Raw genomic sequence first — 18358 nt, forward strand, 5'->3', positions numbered from 1 at the left:
ACGCTGGCTGATGACCGCCACAAGTTCAATTGGCTTTCGAGCAGCGCCGAGATTTCATCTGTTACGTTTGTTTTTCTCCTCTCGAGTTGAATTTTTGTTGTGTCGTCGGTCGTCTTTTGTGGGCTCCGCGGTCAACGCTGACTATTACGCCGGAGGCGTGCCAGAGTGAGGGAACCCTCAGATGGCGGCCCGTACTGTGCTCGGCGGAGATCAAGAATACTGTTCGGAGGCTGGATCTCGCCTTGCCGTCCGCTGATATCCTTCTCCCAGATGGAGTCGAGCGTGATCCGAATGCTTCCAATGTTTCTTCTGCATCTCTTCCCCCGGCATCAAAAGGAAACACTCCACAGTCGGGCGCGCACTGGTCGCTCTCCTGTCAACGCACAACAGAGCCAGGGACCGCTCAGCTCGCAGCCAGCAGCAGGCAAACTCGGTGGATGATTTGGGGCGCTGAGAGTCCTGAGAGAGAGGCCCTGGGGCCAGCCAAAGAGCGTCCGAAGCAGCAAAGGTGGGTGGTGCGAGGGGCGTGTCGACAGGGGCTCTAAGAAGGGGTGGGCTGAGCAGCGTCGTGCCGGGTGGGGAGGGGCCAAGTGTGTTGAGCGGAGGAGGAGGTTGATCATGGGGGTCGGGTCTTTGATGTTGACGCTGGGCGGTTGCTGAAGGCGGGCCCGCGGTCCAAGAAAAACCTGAGACACCAACAAACTTGATGAGTTTTCTCGCTGGGCGATGAAAGACGCTCAAGGGTTAAGGGTTAATTTAGAGTTGCTCGGCCTTAGGGAGGCCTTAGGGTATCCTCATCATAATTTTTACAAAATTTTATATGCATTTTGTCCGAACATCTCACACGTACAAACAGACGACAGCGAGATCTGAGCGCCTCTCGGTATCTCGAGATTTTCTTCCACCTGGACCGTGTGGCCGGGCGTGGCCTGGGGCCTGCGGTAGGGGACTGGGGTACCCCCTGGATAGAGGGATCGGTCACCTCCAAGAGGCCCAGAGGACCCAATGCCTACAGGGGCCACGGGGGCCGCCAGGGCTGGGCTACAGCGTCCAGTGCAGCTGCGGATCCCGGGGGGCAGACGGGAGCGATGCTTGGTGGCATCGCCCCCTGGCAGCTCCGCTCACTCGCGCCAGCAACGCAGTGCACCCACTGGGCGGCATCCGCTCGATGCGACGGGGAAAAACCCGCGCACACGAAATCAAGATCAATATCATCCAGAAGGACAAAGGGTCATATCATCAACGCTTGGACGAGGGGCGCTGGGGAATGTCAGCTCTCCGTAATGCTACTCTGGGCTTTGCGCCTCTATCACCAAATATGGCGTTTATCGCGGTTGAAGCGGAGCTATAGAGGGCGCTAGAAATAACTAAACCATCTGCCATGCTCAGATCTGTTCGACATGTACAAGTCTTTTCTGTCAACCCCTCACCCATGGATCCTAGGTGGCTCGCCGGGGCTGGAGCTGGGGCAAGAGGCTGGGCGCTTGGTGCAGGCCGTTTCTTCTTTTTTTGCTTTTTCCATTCTTTTCGACATGGCCTCGGTCTTGGGCGCTTTGTTGCTCACTCACTGATTCTGTTGATGCTCTGGCCGGCGTCTCGCGGCTGCGCTCACTGCTGGACTGGGCTGCGCTGGGCTGCGCTACGAGCCCTGGTTGCTTTTGTGTCGCGTCATCCTGTTGTGGGTTTTGAGTGGGCTTGCTCTTGGGTGGTGGTTATCTTGTTGTTGTGTTATTGCTCCTCCTGTGGTCGTGTCGTGTTGGTGTCGTGTCGTGTGCTATGTGTTGCGCTGTCGTGTTGTGCTGTGTTGTGTTGTGTGTGCTCTTGTTGCCTTGACGCTATTCGCCCGTCCAGTTCTCCTGCTCGCCTTCTCTCGCGCTCTCCTTCCTTCTAGCTCCTAGTTGCGGCACAGCACTTTGCTAGCTCATGGTTCTTGTACCGTGTACCATCCATGGATGGATGGATCGAGTTGAAACCAGGTCGAGTTGAGCTCCGTGGAGTGTTTCCGAGATCCATTTCTGCCAATGGCAATTGGCCCGACAAGGAGCGACAAGAGAGTCAAGCTAGACGGGCAACAGAGTTTCGCGCTTCCAGGTCTCTGGGCTTCTGGCTCGCGTCTCTCTGGCTCTTAGTAACTCCTCTATCTATCGCCCATTTGCTCGCCCGTGCATTCTCAACGGCGCGCCAACCCAGGACGGGGACCGTTAGGTTGGGTTACCTCTGTTGCGTCAAGTGCCGGAATAGCTTGCCTGGTTACACCACCATTTTCATGTGCAACTACCGACACTTCGTATCGGGGAGGTTGAGAAACCAAACGGAACAAGAAGGCCTGTCTGTCTGCCCGCCTGCTTCAAGATAGTGCGGAGAATCCATCAACCCAACCGACTACACATGCAGACTAGGAGCGGAGAGGCTGTGCTCGTCTACTAACTTCTGACTACGGATGTGCTTGCGCAGGAACGGCCGTAGACAAAGAGAGATTCAACAGAGGTGACCGTCGTGCGCTCCGAGTTCCTCACAGGGCTCAATGGGTTTCCACTGTGATAGCTAGCCTCCCCTTGTCTCGTGCTCGTCACCGCCAGCCTCCTCCGAGTCTGGAGCCTGGATGACGGGACTGAGCGAAATATGACCACATCCCGGTCGTTGGATCTCGGGCGCAATCGCGCGAGCCGGCGCCCGCTGGTGCGGAGGAGGTCCATGGCCCGTGGACCGTGATTTCATGGGTCGTCGCCCTCCGAAGTGGCCGGATTCCCCCTCCAGGACTGGGATCCAGCCTTGGGACAAGCAAGCAGAGGCCACACGCCGCCGCTGGCGCTGGCCAAGTCTCTGTCTGGCTCAACACATCGACTTCGTGGCTGGGCTGGCCCGCCAGCAAACCTCACACAAAGAAACACAAGGACCCGGGCTAGCTAGGACACAGTGCCAACGCGGCACCACGCCAGCAGCTAGGTCATGACAAGACTGATGACTGTCGTCTACGGTATTTCCGACCCATGGCCGCTTGCCCTCGGGTCTTGGGGTTGCGCTGTGGCGGTCTCAATGAGCCACTTGCCAGGAATCATGTCTCACATCCTTCCGCCATCCTCAGTTTGTCTCTCTCTGCCATTGTTGCCTCTCCCTTGAGAAGGACTCGGCGGCTGACGGGAGTGGAGGAGAAAGATCGTCGATGCTCAGACAGCCCCAATCTCGTCCAGACCCAGATTTCTTTCTCTCTTTCCGCTTTGTTGAGTCCATCCCAGTCAATCGCCGGCTGCTTCAGCTTCCATGAGAGTTTCGATGGACTTGATCCAAGGAGCCCACTCAGTTGCCAAAACTCGGGAACCGGTCAGCCACCCGGGCGTCCAAGACATGTGAAGCCTCTGTACTCGGTACATTGTACAAACGCGCAGGGGACGTTCATGTTTGCTTCCCTAGCCCTCGCACCTGTCATGCTGATGATTTTGGTGCCACCGCTTGGCCGCCTCCCACGTCAATTGCCCTTGCACATTGCTTCGCCGGGCCGGGCTGCGCGGAATTGACTTTTTTTCCTTTTTCTTTTTCCCTTGTTTGACCTGACCGACTTTTTTGCGATCCGTGTACTAGATGAAATCGATATGAAATGATATTAAAGATGAGAACGTGTCTTGATTGCCACTGGGTCCCGGATGCAATGTTGACACGCGAAAGCAACGCAAGGGTCTTTGTTCTCGGAGCTTTTCTTCTCCTCTAGCTTTGCAGGCCCAGCAAGATGGACGATGTCCGGTACCTTGGCCAAGGAAGAGGGGTCCTTGGAAAGTTGGTCGGTGCTATTTCGACCGGGGTTCTCGTCTGTGGGCGGGGATCCTGATAAGTGAGTGATGAGTACGTAGTAGGCGCTGACCGACCTCCGATTTTCGCCATGGTGCTCGGACATGACGGGACAGTATCTCCGTTGAGTTTGTGACATTGCAATCGTAGTCATAGTAGATCGAGACTCTTGTTGGCTTGTCTGAGGAATTCCCCAGCAATATCAAGTCCTGGGGGGCCGCTGGCTGAGATATAACAAGCTTCGTGAATCCGTAGATCTCATGCTGCCCATCTGGCATAGCATGACAGACGGAGGGATACCCTACTCACGCACCGTTGACCGGGTATGCAAGATGCATAAGTGCTACCAGGGCGAATGTGACAGGGCCGGGCTGGTCCTCCTGGGGTGCATGCCAATGCACACACAAGAAGCCGGTCCCGGAAGGTGTGCATAAGTGGATGTACGATGGTCTTCAGTGCAGATGACACACATCTAACCATGAGGCTGAGTGCGGCGCCATGGGAAAAGCCGATAAACGACCATGATGTTTGATATCTCCAAGTTGAGCAGTAGTTTTCGTATCTGGATGGCGCTCTCGCCATGTCCGAGAGAGGCGGGGCATTTCAAGAAGGAGCCAGACATGGAGTCCTGGAACAGCCCGGCCGGACACAACCCCCGCCAGATTTAAAGTTCCTTCCCCACTCTGCTACCTTCCCAGTCGAGTAGGAGGTGCCTTAGGTAAGGAACGACGAGGCACAGCGCCAACCTGCAAGGTTTTCGGCGATAAGAGGTCATTCAGAGATTTCTTTCTGTGCCCTGACATATGATGAATGCTACCATGCATGCTTAGTTTTGTGGCACTGCAGACGATGGCTTCATCTCCAACTTAATTCCCAGCTTTGGAGTTAGTCAATGGCGGCGGTTTGGCGTAATACCTCCCTATTTTGGGCATACTGGGGCGTGCAGGATCTTGCCCAGGTCTACAAGAAAAGAAAGAGGTTGGCGTTGACATAACGCCCTTGTCGGGCAGGCCGAGGATCAAGCACAAGATCTCTGATTTCTCTCGGCCGAGGGGACGCCTCGCTTGCCAAACCCCAGGCGGTTACGTACGTGACGTTGGTTCAAGGCTGCGGTTATGATTGCATACTGGTCCAGTGATGAACAGTCCAAGTTTGATAGAGCTTTGAAGCCTGGGGTACAAACCAGTGACTACAACCAAAGGATGGATGAAAAAAGAAACCTTACGTAAAAGAAGGAGGCGTCAAAGTGGCGACGGCATCAGGCATGGGCTCGGAATTTGTGTCAACGTCGAAACGCAATGTGTCCAGAACTGAGACGAACCCGGCATCGTTGGATCGGGGACGATCTGGCATTTCACATCGCATCAAGACACGCAGCAAAGGGCAAGGCAAGGCAAGGCACTGCACGAGACGCCGACTGCATTTCCAGAAGTTTTACCACGAGCTAGGGCTTGTCGGTTGTCATGTCGGCACCAAGGCCGGGGCGCGCATCGCATTTCCGTGCCACTACAGAGGATGGCCAAGCGTGCAGAAGCTCCGTGGGGACCATGTGCCCAGATGCAAGATTCCGCTGCGACTAAGGCAAAGCTTCTCTCGTCCGGCCACTGGGGTCCCCTGGAGGTCAAGGGATGGTATGGAGGGAGGGAGGCTGGGAAAGGGGATCCCGCGGGGGACCGAGAGAGTCGAGAACTCCGTCAGAAGAAAGGACAATGTCTCGCGGGAATCGAGCATATTCCTTGCGGCCGCCCAGAACCGCGAGAGGTCGGGGAGTTTGGCTAGCTAGCCTAGCACCATGAGATGGATATTGTGACAGCGAGAAAAAAGGAATACGGTACGCGATACAATGTACTGTAGGGAGTACATGGGCTCGACGCCGGTAAGCGAACCAGTCGAACATGAGCCCGCCTGTGGCTATGCTTGGAATTAACGCAGGTACCAGGCCAGGCCAGGACCAGGACGCATCCCCAATTTGAGGACAGGTCGAAACACAGCTTGGAAACTCGAGTCTCCGTCGGGGTCTTGACTTTGATAGACTCCCGTCGGGAAAAGGCTTGACTGTCGTGCAGTCGAGATCTCGCCATATCCCCACCAGGCAATTGCTTTTTATATCATCCCAACGTCGCTTTTTCGCCCCCACCAAAGCAAGCAAGAAATACAGGATGCTTATGCTTGCAGGCTGTCAATCGATGACCGAGCTCTGCTGGACCAGAACCATCCATGTCTTCCAGAGCTCGCAAGTCGCTCCTCGAATGGCGCGCCATCCGATATTGGAGACCATCATCACCAACGCACCTACCTGGGTAGCTTGGAGCCGAGGGTCGGGAGCTTGAAAGAGGAAGGAGCAGTCGCGCACTGTGGCAGGCATTAGCAAGTACCGGTACTTCGCGCCGAAAACCCCGATCTCATCCCGCCCGCCTCTAACCTCCACCATCACCGACGTCCACTCTAATCCGCCTCATCCAAGGATCCCATCCCATCAAACAACACCAGCTTGCCATTCTCTTTCCCTTCCCAGCCAGCGCGTCTGTCCCTGTCGAATTGATTGTTGCACTCTAATCTAGAATATTATGTACCGATCGACGAGGGTAGGCGCAGTCGAAGCACCCCCTCCTCTGTCCCCCTCGTCATTCGCTCGCCGGCTACCCTCCATGGCCAGGGATTGCGATGCTGGCTCTCAGCCGTTGATGGAGCTAGCAAGGATGTGGAGCAAGAGCGTTTTTTCCCAACGCGCCAGGCGATTTGTTGTCGCTGGTTGGCTGACTGGCCTATTTTTCGGCGGATACTTTCGCACAATCGCACCCAGTCTGACCATCAGCCCAGGGCGATTATCGCTATCAGAGATCAGGCACTCTGCTTGGCCAACTGGAGTGCTCCTCGGGTCTTGGTGGTCGGGACAGCTTGACAGCTGGCTGCCCCCGACTGGCTGCACCGCGTTGCCCAGCACGTTTCAACGGAGGACACATGTCCAGCCACACTAGATGACCCGAGCTCTCAGGAAAGCCTCCTTTCTATCCTAGATCTAGGCCTCTTGTCTCACCTGGCCTGGCCAGAGAGAATCCACATCTACAGACCATCCGTAGATGGGGTGTCTTGAGACAAGATTGATTGCAGCCCGAGAGACACCCAGCCCTGAAGACATTGAATGACAACAACTCGCCCCAGCCTTCCCGTCTCATCGACACATATCATATCCATGATAGATTGACTGACAGATTCCAGCAGCCCCGCATCGGGAAGTTGAGGCTTTTCGCTCCTCTCACAAAGATCCTCGCCCCATTGTTGTCGGATATGCCCGCCTGCCACATATAGCCCTCAACACAAGGAACAACTCAGAGGAGAAGACTTTGCTTTTTTCTAGACTCGTCGTACCATGCTGTTCTACCTAGCAGCCGCTAGCCCGCAACAGCCCAGGATGCGAGAAACCCAAACTCGAGTCTTCAACGCAAGCAAGCAGCCGGATGCCCGAGGAACCCATGACAGCGCCATACTACCGTATCGACGTTCGTCCTCAGCCATGTTCCGGCAACATACATGAGCCCGCTTGAGTGCGGACTTAGGGATGAGCCTCATCTCGTACACCTGTCATCCATGGCGAGCCAATCTCTCAGACATCCCGTCAACCGGCCTGAGACCTCGCAAACGTTGATTGAACCACAGCCACCTGGTCGATTGGTTAATGATGTGCCTTAGTTCCCGAGCACAACTGCCTTGCAAGTTGCGGGGTCTCGTCTGTTTGACTATCACCTCAACCGGCCACGCGGCGCAGCTCTCAGCCGGTTGTCGTTGAGGAGTTGTGTTGCTTGATGAAGCTGGTCCTGCCTGAACAGCGCCACCTCATTTGCCAGCAATCAGATAAACCTGGGAAACACGGTACACAGCGGGAACTGGTAATACTAGCAAGGACGATTTGCGGAGATTGTATCTGCAAAGCTTCCAACGGTGGTAAACCTTGAGACAATAGCCGGGTTTGGGCCCTGCTTAGACGAGATTGGAAACCCGTCCGGATACTATCGTCATTGTTGGCTTCTCCATCAACCTCTTGAAACCCTGCACGTGATGGCAAGGAATGGGTGATTCAGAGAGAGGGGCCTTGTCGGTGAGCCCCCCGTCGATAGGTCTCACATTCCCGGCTCGACTCGACCTGTCTCAGCCCTCTGACAAACAATCCGGATACGAAACGCTTCAATCGTTCTATCTGCCGGCACCCGGACGTCAGTTTGGAAGAGTATGAATGGCCTCGTGGCGTGATGAATGCATACCCTCCGTCATCATCCGTGATGCCCATGCCCATGTTTCTGCAAGCCCCCGGAAGGGCTGATGAGCTTTCTTTTGCTGGTCGATTCAAACTTCCCCTCCAGAAGCTCCAGTCCCTGCAGTCGCCTTCTCTCCCGGTCAGCAGGGATGGCAGGGGGATCATGTTGGCTTGAGCACTCGCATGTTCTGCACAGCGGCTATGTAGTGCATGTCTAGAACATGGCCAATGGAAGCTGCAGAAAGATCGGAAAGAATGAGCATGGGTCCCCTGGCTGGGGGGCGTTTCAGCGACCCCCAGCCGTCTACTAGCCAGCGCGCGAGCCCTTTGCGTCTAAGCCGGCCAACGACTGGGCTGCCTCTGCTCGTGGCCACGGTGGGGGAATCGACAATGGCCAAGAATTAACGAGCCGAGTCGCCACATTTTCCTCCTCGGGCGTTAGGGCCGTCCAATTCCTAGCACACCGGTGCCCGTTAGCCAGCTCTTGGTGGGGGATCCTGGCGTTAGGCTACCCGTTCGTTTCGCTGTCAGATGCGAGATGGGCACAGTGAGAAGAGCGGCCGAGAAACAGAGAGCTGTGTGCTGTGCTGACAAAAGTGCCCCCCCGGACTTGACCTGAACTGACCTGACTGGGAAGCCGTTCGGTTTTCGGCCTTGGACTCCGGCCGAGATGCAACTCGATTTCACGCTCATATCAGCACCGGTCGTGTCTTGCAGCGGGGCAGACGTCAAGACAGCCCGAGGCATTTCTTCTGGCCTCGGGATGGTGATGGACAACCACGCCATGTGCTGCTGGCTGGTCGCCTCCAGGCCAGGATATCGATTCAGATTGACCGTCAGGATAACAATTGCCTGGCTACCAAACCAGGCAAGCAAGCCGCGTACCGCCGGGCCGACCGTCTCTCAACACAACACAACACGTCTGTCTATCGCCTGGTGGTCGGTCTGGTCTGGTTCCTCGAGCTGGCTGATTAGGGAGCCGTGATGGCACTCTGCTCTGGGCCGGTCACTGGATCTCAACCCAATGAGCGTCCACCACGTCTTTTGGCACACCACCATTGCAAGCCAGCGGCCATCACCACCCCCAACGAACAGCGCGAAGGGTTCAGTAGGTCGATGGTCATCAGATTCGATTCGACCCTGCTCCTCAGCCAAGGGCCCCCTTTTATCTATTTTTGTCTGCGTCTTGGACTAGGTTTGGTTCTTGAATTCCAGCAGCAGGCGGCAGGCCGCCTAGGCGAGGGCAATCATGAATCCATTCGCGGGTACAAGTTCCGGGGAAGCCCACGGCCACGATGCAGACACCAGCCCAGCAGACTGGGCAGCCGGGCGGGAAGGCCAGCAGTTGCAGCAGCGTCCCGCCTACGGGCAACGGTCCGCTGAGGAATGATTGCCTGCCCTGCGGCGAAGGAATGAGCGCCGCTCACACGGTGCGGCGTCTGGTTGGTGAAGTCAGAGTCAGTTCTGCTAGAGACGGACGGCAGACAGCCTCTACAGCTCCGGGATATTTCGCCCAGTGCCCTGCCACGGTGCCATCGCATCCATAACCCCGGCCTCCCGAGCTCGGGGCTTTGTCCACATACTGCCGCTGCGCTTCTCAATCCATCCCCAGATGCGATCTGGCAGCGCTTAGTGCGCTCCTGTGCTCTGCCCTCCGCCCGGGACTGCTTGGAGATCTGACCTGTGCTTGCATGCGCATCCAGCTCTATAATTACTACTCTCCTGCCTACGCAGCATGCAAATTGAGTTCTCAACGATGGTCTCGGGCTCCTCCTCCTCAGTGGTTTCCGAATCACGTTGAAAAGGGCACCAGGATACCGTCCGTTTTCCGCGCCCCGATGAGAACCCTTTGAGGCCTAGTGCTGCCCTCACCGCTACTCTCTCACCCGAATGTACCTCCAAGTGTGAGAGAGGTACCGGCCCTAGAACAACACCCCCCCCCCCCCCCCCCCCTTGCATGGCTAGACAGGGGTGGCCCTGCGTGGGAAGCGGGCCATGATAACGGCACCACTTCCCTGCCAGCTCACTTGGTGGACCCGCTTGGCCACGACGAAACAGATCTTGAGGGAAGCAGCCAACGAAAGCCTTCGGCGGGTGCGTCACTCCCTGTCAGCGTGCTGGGGGGGGCTTGACGGGTAGGGAGCATGTAGCATGTACTCCGCATGCTAGTGAGGATCCACGGCGGCATCAAAGAAGAAACAGAGACGAAAAAGGACGACTGTGCGACCCAGGCAGCTCTCATCGAGATATTGCAGGATCGCATCATGATGATTATGGCGGGCAGATGAGGTGCTACTGCTTCATGGAAGCAGGTTCCACATCACAGTCGGAGAGCAGTTCAGAGTCAATGATCCCACCTCTCATGATAGACCAGCAGGGCCGTTGGAGAGAAGAGGGCATGTACAGAAACAAGAGGCTGTGAATGAGGATCTAACCGTTGACTTGCCCACTACATTAGCCTTCCCGCGCAACACGCAGCGGGGTGTAGGAGGGATGGATGGGGGACGACATGGCTATCCACCTGCCAACTAATGTACGAGGAGCCCTCTTGCGTGCGTGCATGCAGGACAACCGTGGTTATGTGCGGATATGTACATACATGGCTGGCTACTACGACACTGATGGGATGGGGAGAGGCTCCCTGGGCGGCCATACGACCTATCTGCTCGAGACACATGCCCAGACTCTGGGGGGACAGGCAGAGACAATCGAGGACTCAGGACATATCTGCTGACATTTTTCTGGACGAGATCCCGGTCCCCACCAGGGTAGTTATTGGGGGCGTGAAGAGATGGACGGGGCCAGGCGTTGGGCTGGGCTGGGCTGGTGAGATGGAGTTGGAAGGGGGCGTTTGATGAAGCATCCGGTCGGTGGCATCCTGATCATGTGTGTGTGCATCTGCCAGGGCCGTATCAAAGAGGAGGGACAGACATGTACGGGATTCCCGTTGCCCCTTGAGCCCTGCCCAAGGATGCTGCTACCCGCGATGCAAAGTCTCACTCCACAACAGCTTCACGGCAGTCAATTGCGTCTTTATGTCCGGAGAAGGAAGCTTCGATAGGTTGACAAGGCGTAGCGACGGGATGTGGGCTGCAGGTATGATCCGCATATGTGCAGATAGAGGTGGTGCTAGAACCGCTTGCTTGCTTGGTTTCCTGGAGAAGGAAGGGGGAGGGAAGCCTGGAAAAGGCAACTGGCTGGCTGGCCTGCTGGGGGGAGGGAGAGGGAGCTGGGGGGTTGGTGGCAATCGACGTTTGGCAGTAAGAGGGTGACTGTCGCGAACGCCTCATCCTTGATGGTGTCAGTTCCCGCAATCCTGGTCGGACGATGGGCGAAAACATAGCAATGGCAGAACTAGGGACCACGGTCGAGGCTGGGGGCCAAGTACAAGAGAGGGGGTTCCAAGGGGACGATCGACCGGGAAGGGTCGTGTTGAGCGCTCGGCTCGGGGTCGGCGATCGAAGGCTGGCTGATGATTCCCGGGAGTCTTCAACTTTGACGATGAGTGAGGGGTTGGGGGCAAGATATGGCGAGGATGAAGGGGGAGAGAAGAGGGATCGCCCCGGGATCATGAACGGAAGTTGTCCATCTTGAGCTGACTGACAGACACGGGCCGCCGGGTGGTGGTGGTAATGGTGGTGGTTGTGAGAGGGAGGAAGGGAAGGGAAGGGAAGGGACGCGAGGGACGGGCCTTGACAGGCTACAGGGGAACACCATCCATCATCTGTCAGACTCACTGCATCGCTTGCTTGGTTGCTTGTTTGCTTGCTTGTTCGAGTCTTGGAGGTTGGTTGTTGGTGACTGAGACTGGCATTGAGCTCAGGGACCCCGTGTGTTGCGTGAACCATGATGGGCAGATGCGAGACGGGCATTGGATTGGAGGATCCATGCCAGTAGAGATTCCAATGCAGGGATCCAAACCTCTTGACGGCCCGGGCGTTCTTGGGCTCAAAGACTTGAAGCAATCTTGGCTTCATCAGGAGACAGCTGAGGTCGATGATGGCAGCAAGCATAGCTTAGCATGGACGCGGCAACGCCCGCAGCAGTGAGACAAGCTAGAGGACCTGGAGATGATGCATGCGATGCCATGCTATGTATACTCTGCCGCGCCGCGCCATGCCTATGCCATGCCATGTCATGCCCATGCCAATGCTATACCTGGGGGAGTGACTGATGGATGGCATGCCATGTTCTACATGGCCGCGTGGTGCGGCGGCGGCGGCGGCGAGGTATCTGCGCGTGAGAAGATCAAACAAGCAAGCAGGCAAAGCAAGTCAAGGTAGGTAAAGGCCAGGCCAGGCAGGTATGTCAGCCCTGCGCTGCGCAGCTTGAATGATGCACATCACGATTGCAGCTTTGCATTGGATTGCATGCATCTGAGCGACAAAGTGGAGAGATGAGCGATGCAATTGGGGGGAAGGGGGAGGGGGGGAGATTTGGTATGTGAGAGATCTCGCTTGGAACTGACTACGGTGACACAGACCAAGTTGATCAATTGAATTGGTTGGCTGTTGGTGATTCTCATAGACTCGAATGTGGCTGTATCTTGAGAAGCTGAGCCATTTCCCGCTTGATGGTGCGATTTGCCAGTTATGAGCTGTGAGTGGTCTGAGACCAGTCATGAGTGAGTTTCGGGGGGGGCTCATCTAAGCGTTGGCTTTCAAGGCCTCCAACCGATATGAGAGAGGATTGGCTTACCCTATGGACATGGAGGTAGGACAGAGTTTGAGCCATGAACCATGACGAGATATTTCATTCAGGGTGAGATACCCCTTTAAAAAATTTATAGTCATCAAGCTAGAGAAGAGGTGTGTGTTGAATCTGGGCGTGTAATGATGAAGTTGATAACGATTCATGAATGAGTGGGTTAGTGAGTGAGTGAAGTGAAGCATCTCCTATTGCATTCCACGCGAAATAAGCTCCTCATGTGACTTCGCGTCCGAGGTTGGAGGGGCAATCAACCCATCAGACGTGGTCAATGTCACTCGCACGCGCCAACGCGGGTCATGACGACAAAGAATGACAAAATGTAGCGTGAATTGAGTCTCACTAAATCGAAAAAAACACACATGACACGTCTACGTCTACGCAGAAACACCGCCGCGCTCGAGTGATCATCCAGCTGCATCACCAAGGCTCGTCAGTTTTCTCCGTCATGCCGCAAAAGAAACACTTTCCCAAGGCCGCAGAGCCTCTTCACGGTGCCTCGTTCGATCCGTGGAGCTCTTCGTCAACCGGTCACCAACGTCCGGAGAACAACCCCGGTACAGGCTGGCGTGAGTCTCGGAACCGGAAGCTCAACAACCAGTTTCGTGGCGGTTCAGCTGGAGGGGAGCGGATGAGTGACACGTGGGGTGCCGGTGCCGAGGACTATGATGAGAAGCGCAAGGCGATTGTTCCCAAGGCTGCGAAGGAGAGAGCTCAAAGGAGTGTGAGAGACATGCTTGTTCAATCGGGAAAGATGAAGGAGAGTTTGACTGGGGAGGAAGAGGTCGAGGGAGGTCTTACAGGTGAGGAGGCCTTGATGGAGAAGAGAAAACAAGAAGATGAAACAAAGAAAGAAGAGAGACGTATCTTTGACGGAGTCGTCGTTTACGTCAACGGAAGCACGTTTCCTCTCATCTCGGACCACAAGCTGAAGCACCTCCTCACCGAACACGGCGGTCAAATGTCACTACACCTCGGCAGACGACGAGTAACCCACGTCATAGTAGGAAAACCAGCTGGAGGAATCGCTGGTGCTGGAGGAGGGCTCGCGGGGGGTAAACTGGAAAAGGAGATTCGCAAGGTTGGTGGCTGCGGAGTCAAGTTTGTCGGTGCTGAGTGGTAAACCTCTCGCAACCCCCTTTTTACTTCACGCTTGCTTACTTATCTGTAGGGTCCTTGAAAGCCTCAAGGCAGGAAAACGATTACCCGAGGCGCGTTTCTCAAATATGAAGGTTGCGGCCAAAGCACAGGGGAGTGTCTCCGGGATGTTTGCAAAGCAACCAACTGGACAGTCGTCCAAGGAATGATGATATGTCAACGAAGAGGGTGCCCGCAAGGCATACGAAATGTTTACGCTTAGAGGAGTTGGAGGGGTTGGCTTGCTAACGATATGGGGTGGTAACATTGATATTATGAACGGCATTGCATTTGGATGTGGATGGTGCATGGAGGTTCTTTTGCATGAAACGAAACATGAACACTTGGAGTTTGTCGGTTACTGCATAGATCATTGGAGGCTTGCATATTTTCATGAGACTATGGATAAGGGTGGTTGTTTTGAATTCAAGTTGCTGTTGTTAACTCTCAGTTTCTCAAGAAGAGACGTCTAACAGAAACTATCATCTATCCCAACAACTGCTTCAGCCCAGTCATCGTCGTGCCGCTTCAGCTTAGCGTCCTTCTACCCCTTCCAACCCAATCCTGCGTCAACATAGATATTGGTGTTATTTCCTTCCTTCAGGTCAAACGGCACAAACGAAATCAAGTCGGTGAGGAACCTGTGGGTGAGTTACGCATCGACCACATGCTGCGAGTATATCTCGTCCCGCAATATCAGATTGGAGGTAAGCCTCGATGGAGAAGCACGACAGTATTTCAAAGACGATAGTGACCTCTCAGTGAGTGGCTTAGCTTGAGAAGGATACCAGGGACACTCTCGCGCAAAAAGCTACCTAAATATCACGAGCCAGTTTGATCGGAGGTTCCCAGGAGGTCAAGGGGTATATCTGAAGCTCAACAAAGGTATTTGAACTAGCCCACCGCCTTTCCCTGTTGCTTGTCTATGTCTACAGGCTACTGGGAGGACTTGTAGTGCAGCTAACACGTCGAGATATTTCCAATAACCTTGGAGGGCAAAAAGATAGTCGCATCAAACTGCAAAAAAACATACAACAGCGGGGATTCGCTGGTCGTCACCGACCCAACTACTAACCCGCCCCTCACTGGCTTATCTATGGGAGAGCGGACGGGATCCCGAGTTCTCCAGTGGGTATGGTCGTATGTGCAAGGCTGGGTGTCTCAATCGCTTCATGGAGTTTGTCGTGATCGTGTTGACCAACCCCCTCTCCTCAGCCTTTCCGGGTGCGGGATCAGACGTATATGCCTCACAAATCGAACATATTGTTGGACGACGAGCTGATACGCTACCTAAAGAGGATGATTAGCATTTTCCTTTGGAGCAGTTATAGGGCTTGCCATCATGGTGATGAGAGCATAGGTGATGGTTGCCTAACACAATCACCCAATCTCCTCAAGATCGCAAGTCCACAAAGGTATGTTGTTTTTATCTTTTAGGCCAAATAAAAATGGTACTTGGGTAGTCGAATACCAAGTAATTGCCTGTTTTAATCCGATATACTGATACCGAGTAACGCAACGCGTGACGAGGCTGTGAGAACCAACCCCTCTCCTGCAAGGCTGTACGGCTGTGCAATTATCAACAGGACCACGTCAAATAAAAAGATCCGTAAAATGCAGGGGACCAGTTGACCGATCATTAGTGGGACTAGTCAAATGCAGACAGAACCGTTTGAGCTGTTGTAGCCAACGTGGTAGGGCATGATTGCTATAGAGAAAGGACTTGAGGCTGCAACTTATTCAAAAGGAAGACAACAATCCAGCTCCAAACAAATCGCTATACAAAGGAAACCTGGCTGAAAATGTCCTCCACATGAACTGCCCTCTTCATTCATGAACCATTCTCCCTCATCCTGCCGGAAACTACTCTCGAGTTTCTCACAGCCGAGCCTTGATCATGCCGTCCACCTCTCCATGCTTGGCTCCCATCTTCTGGAAATACTCGCTGACCTTGGAACGAGCAACCTCTACCGTGGACGAATCCTCGATAGTGCTAGGCACCGTTACCTCCTTGGCAAGTTCGCCGTGGACAGCATTCTCCACCATCTCTCTCAACACTCGTCGGAGTATCTTGCCCGATCGTGTCTTGGGAATCATGCCCTTGCCCTGGATAATACCGCCCAGTGTTGCGATGGCACCAACCTGACCACGAACAAGCTTTTGGATCTCCTTGGTGAGCTCCTGGCTTGGCACCGCATCTTCAGGGTGATCCCTCAGCGAGAGTGTGACAAAAGCAAAGGGAAGTTGACCCTTGAGGGAGTCAGGAATGCCAACAACACATGCCTCAGCAACTAGGGGGTGAGAAGCAATAGCTTGCTCGATAGAGCCTAAAAAATTGTGAGCTCAAGTCTTGACCAAAACAGAACAGTACTCACCACTAGACAGACGATGTGCGCTGACATTCAGAACGTCATCATTTCGAGCCATGACATGGATATAACCCTGCTGGTCGATCCAGCCAGAGTCACCAGTATCAAGCCACTTGCCCTCGAACCTCTTCAGGTAACCCTTCCAGAAGCGCTCTTCGTCCTTCCAAAGAGTTCGGAAACCTGTGGGAGCCAGGGGCATTGCCAGGACAATGTTGCCCATGCACCCTCTTTCCACCTCAACACCCTCGTCATCGACAATGCGAACGTCAAAGCCCGGCATAGCCTTGCCGGCACTACCTGCCTTCAATTGAGGAGGGGGGTGTCCACGGACGTCCGTCTTTCTGTGCTTGCCAGCATGAGGAACAAGCGCACGCCCGGTGATGGGGGAGCCGACCTCAGTTGACCACCAGTTGTCGATTACATGAGCGTTGTACGCGCAGTACTTGGTCATGAGCTCTTGATACATCTCGATCAATGTAGGCTCAGAACGCTCGCCAGCAAGGAAAAGACCCTTGAGAGTCTTGAGGCCTCCTCGCTTTCCATACTCAATGAAGAAGTGGTTCTCGGGGTCCTCACGCTTGATGGCACGGAGGGCGGTAGGCGCAGTGAATAGAGTGGTAACTTTGTACCGGCTGATAATATCCCAAAACGCAGATGCATCAGGGGTTCCAACGGGCTTACCCTCGTATAGGACAGTTGCGGCACCAGTCAGGAGAGGACCATACACGATGTAGGAGTGGCCAACGATCCAGCCGATGTCTGAAGCCGTGAAGGACACGCATCCAGGGCCGTGAATGTTGAATAGATAGCTGATGGACAGGTGCAGACCAACAGCATGGCCGCCAGCATCTCGCAACACTCCCTTGGGAGTGCCAGTAGTGCCAGAAGTGTGAATGATGTAGACAGGTGAGGAACTTGGGACAGGCACACAAGCCGCCTTCACTCCACGAGAGTGAGCACTGCCGACGAGACTCTGCCAGTTGAGCTGACCCGCTCTGCGGTTGACATTCCATTTGAGTTGGTCTCGTTGCCAGATGAGGACCTTGCCGGTTTTGTGGGTTGACAGGCCAATGGCCTCCTCGACCAGGGGTTGATAAGCAATTGGGGGCTTGTTGCCGTCGATTCCGCAAGAGGCTGTCAAGATCAAGACAGGGTGGCAAGCATCAATGCGTTGCGCCAGGGCATTGGGTGCAAAGCCACCAAAGACGATCGAATGGATGGCACCAAGTCGGTTAATGGCAAGGATGCCTATCACTGCGGCGGGAATCATGGGCACTATTCATGGGGTTAGGTTGTGTTTCGCGTGTAAGTCAAGGTTTAGTGGATCTACTTACTGTAGAGCATAACAACATCGCCCTTCTCGACCCCCTGCTCTCTGAGGACACCAGCGAGAGTCTCAACTTCATGAAGCAGTTGACGATAGGTGTATGTTTCCCTCGTGTTGGTGACGGGGCTGTCGAAGTAGACGGCGACAGATTCACCATGGCCATCGAGAACATGACGATCAACACAGTTGTAGCAGGTGGAGATCTCGCCGTCTGGGAACCACTCCCAGCTGTCATGCGTAACACCGCTCTTGAGGGTCTTCTTGGTCAGCCGAATGGTAGCAGAGAATGGTTTGTGCCAGTGGAGGTGTTCGGCCTGATGGCGCCAAAAGTCTTCTCGGTTTGTAAGAGAGTGCTGGAGCACCTCGTCCTGGATATGGTAGTCGTGATCGTCGGCCATGGCTGGTTTCTCTCCTGGGCTCTGGTTTGCTTGCTGCGTCTCTTTCTGGGTATGGAATGAATATCTTCGTGTCTTTGCACACGGTAAAGGCTGTATCTGTGGCAGCAACGATGGCAATGCAGGACGGCGAGAACAAGAGACGGGGAGGGAAACCGAAGCTCTACGAGGGCGGACGAGTGTGACAACTTCTTGAAGAGCCTGTCTGAAGTTCAACGGCATCAGATTGCTTGAGAAGCGTCCGTTGAAGTCCCTTTGACAAGCTGTAGACGGCTATGCCTAGTGAAGAATATCCTCGGCTATGGTGCCGTCTGACGAAGGTGTCAATGTCAGAGTTAAAGGGAGAAGGAGTAGATCCGGGGAAAGTCGTCGGCATGGATGTGTGGAG

At 54.8% G+C, this 18358-nt stretch overlaps 3 protein-coding genes across 3 annotated transcripts; 1 reads left to right on the forward strand and 2 right to left on the reverse strand.

Annotated features, from left to right (window-relative positions):
- Positions 1-11603: 11603 nt before the first annotated feature.
- Positions 11604-12048, reverse strand: NECHADRAFT_80511 (uncharacterized protein; the record flags this gene model as incomplete). The annotated part of the gene is made up of 2 exons (XM_003051189.1): positions 11604-11735; positions 11773-12048. 2 exons carry the CDS (start codon positions 12046-12048, stop codon positions 11604-11606), a joined length of 408 nt encoding a protein of 135 aa, XP_003051235.1.
- Positions 12049-13190: 1142 nt separating this feature from the next.
- NECHADRAFT_80512 (uncharacterized protein) lies at positions 13191-14049 on the forward strand (the record flags this gene model as incomplete). Its single annotated transcript, XM_003050800.1, has 2 exons — positions 13191-13861; positions 13914-14049. The coding sequence occupies 2 exons, from the start codon at positions 13191-13193 to the stop codon at positions 14047-14049; spliced, it is 807 nt and encodes a 268-aa protein (XP_003050846.1).
- Positions 14050-15757: 1708 nt separating this feature from the next.
- On the reverse strand, positions 15758-17973 carry NECHADRAFT_40812 (uncharacterized protein; the record flags this gene model as incomplete). Its single annotated transcript, XM_003051190.1, has 3 exons — positions 15758-16206; positions 16255-17523; positions 17583-17973. The coding sequence occupies 3 exons, from the start codon at positions 17971-17973 to the stop codon at positions 15758-15760; spliced, it is 2109 nt and encodes a 702-aa protein (XP_003051236.1).
- Between the last annotated feature and the right edge of the window lie 385 nt (positions 17974-18358).

The sequence above is a fragment of the Fusarium vanettenii genome (genome assembly GCF_000151355.1).
Source record: "Fusarium vanettenii 77-13-4 chromosome 5 genomic scaffold NECHAsca_5_chr5_3_0, whole genome shotgun sequence".
Lineage (NCBI taxonomy): Eukaryota > Fungi > Ascomycota > Sordariomycetes > Hypocreales > Nectriaceae > Fusarium > Fusarium vanettenii.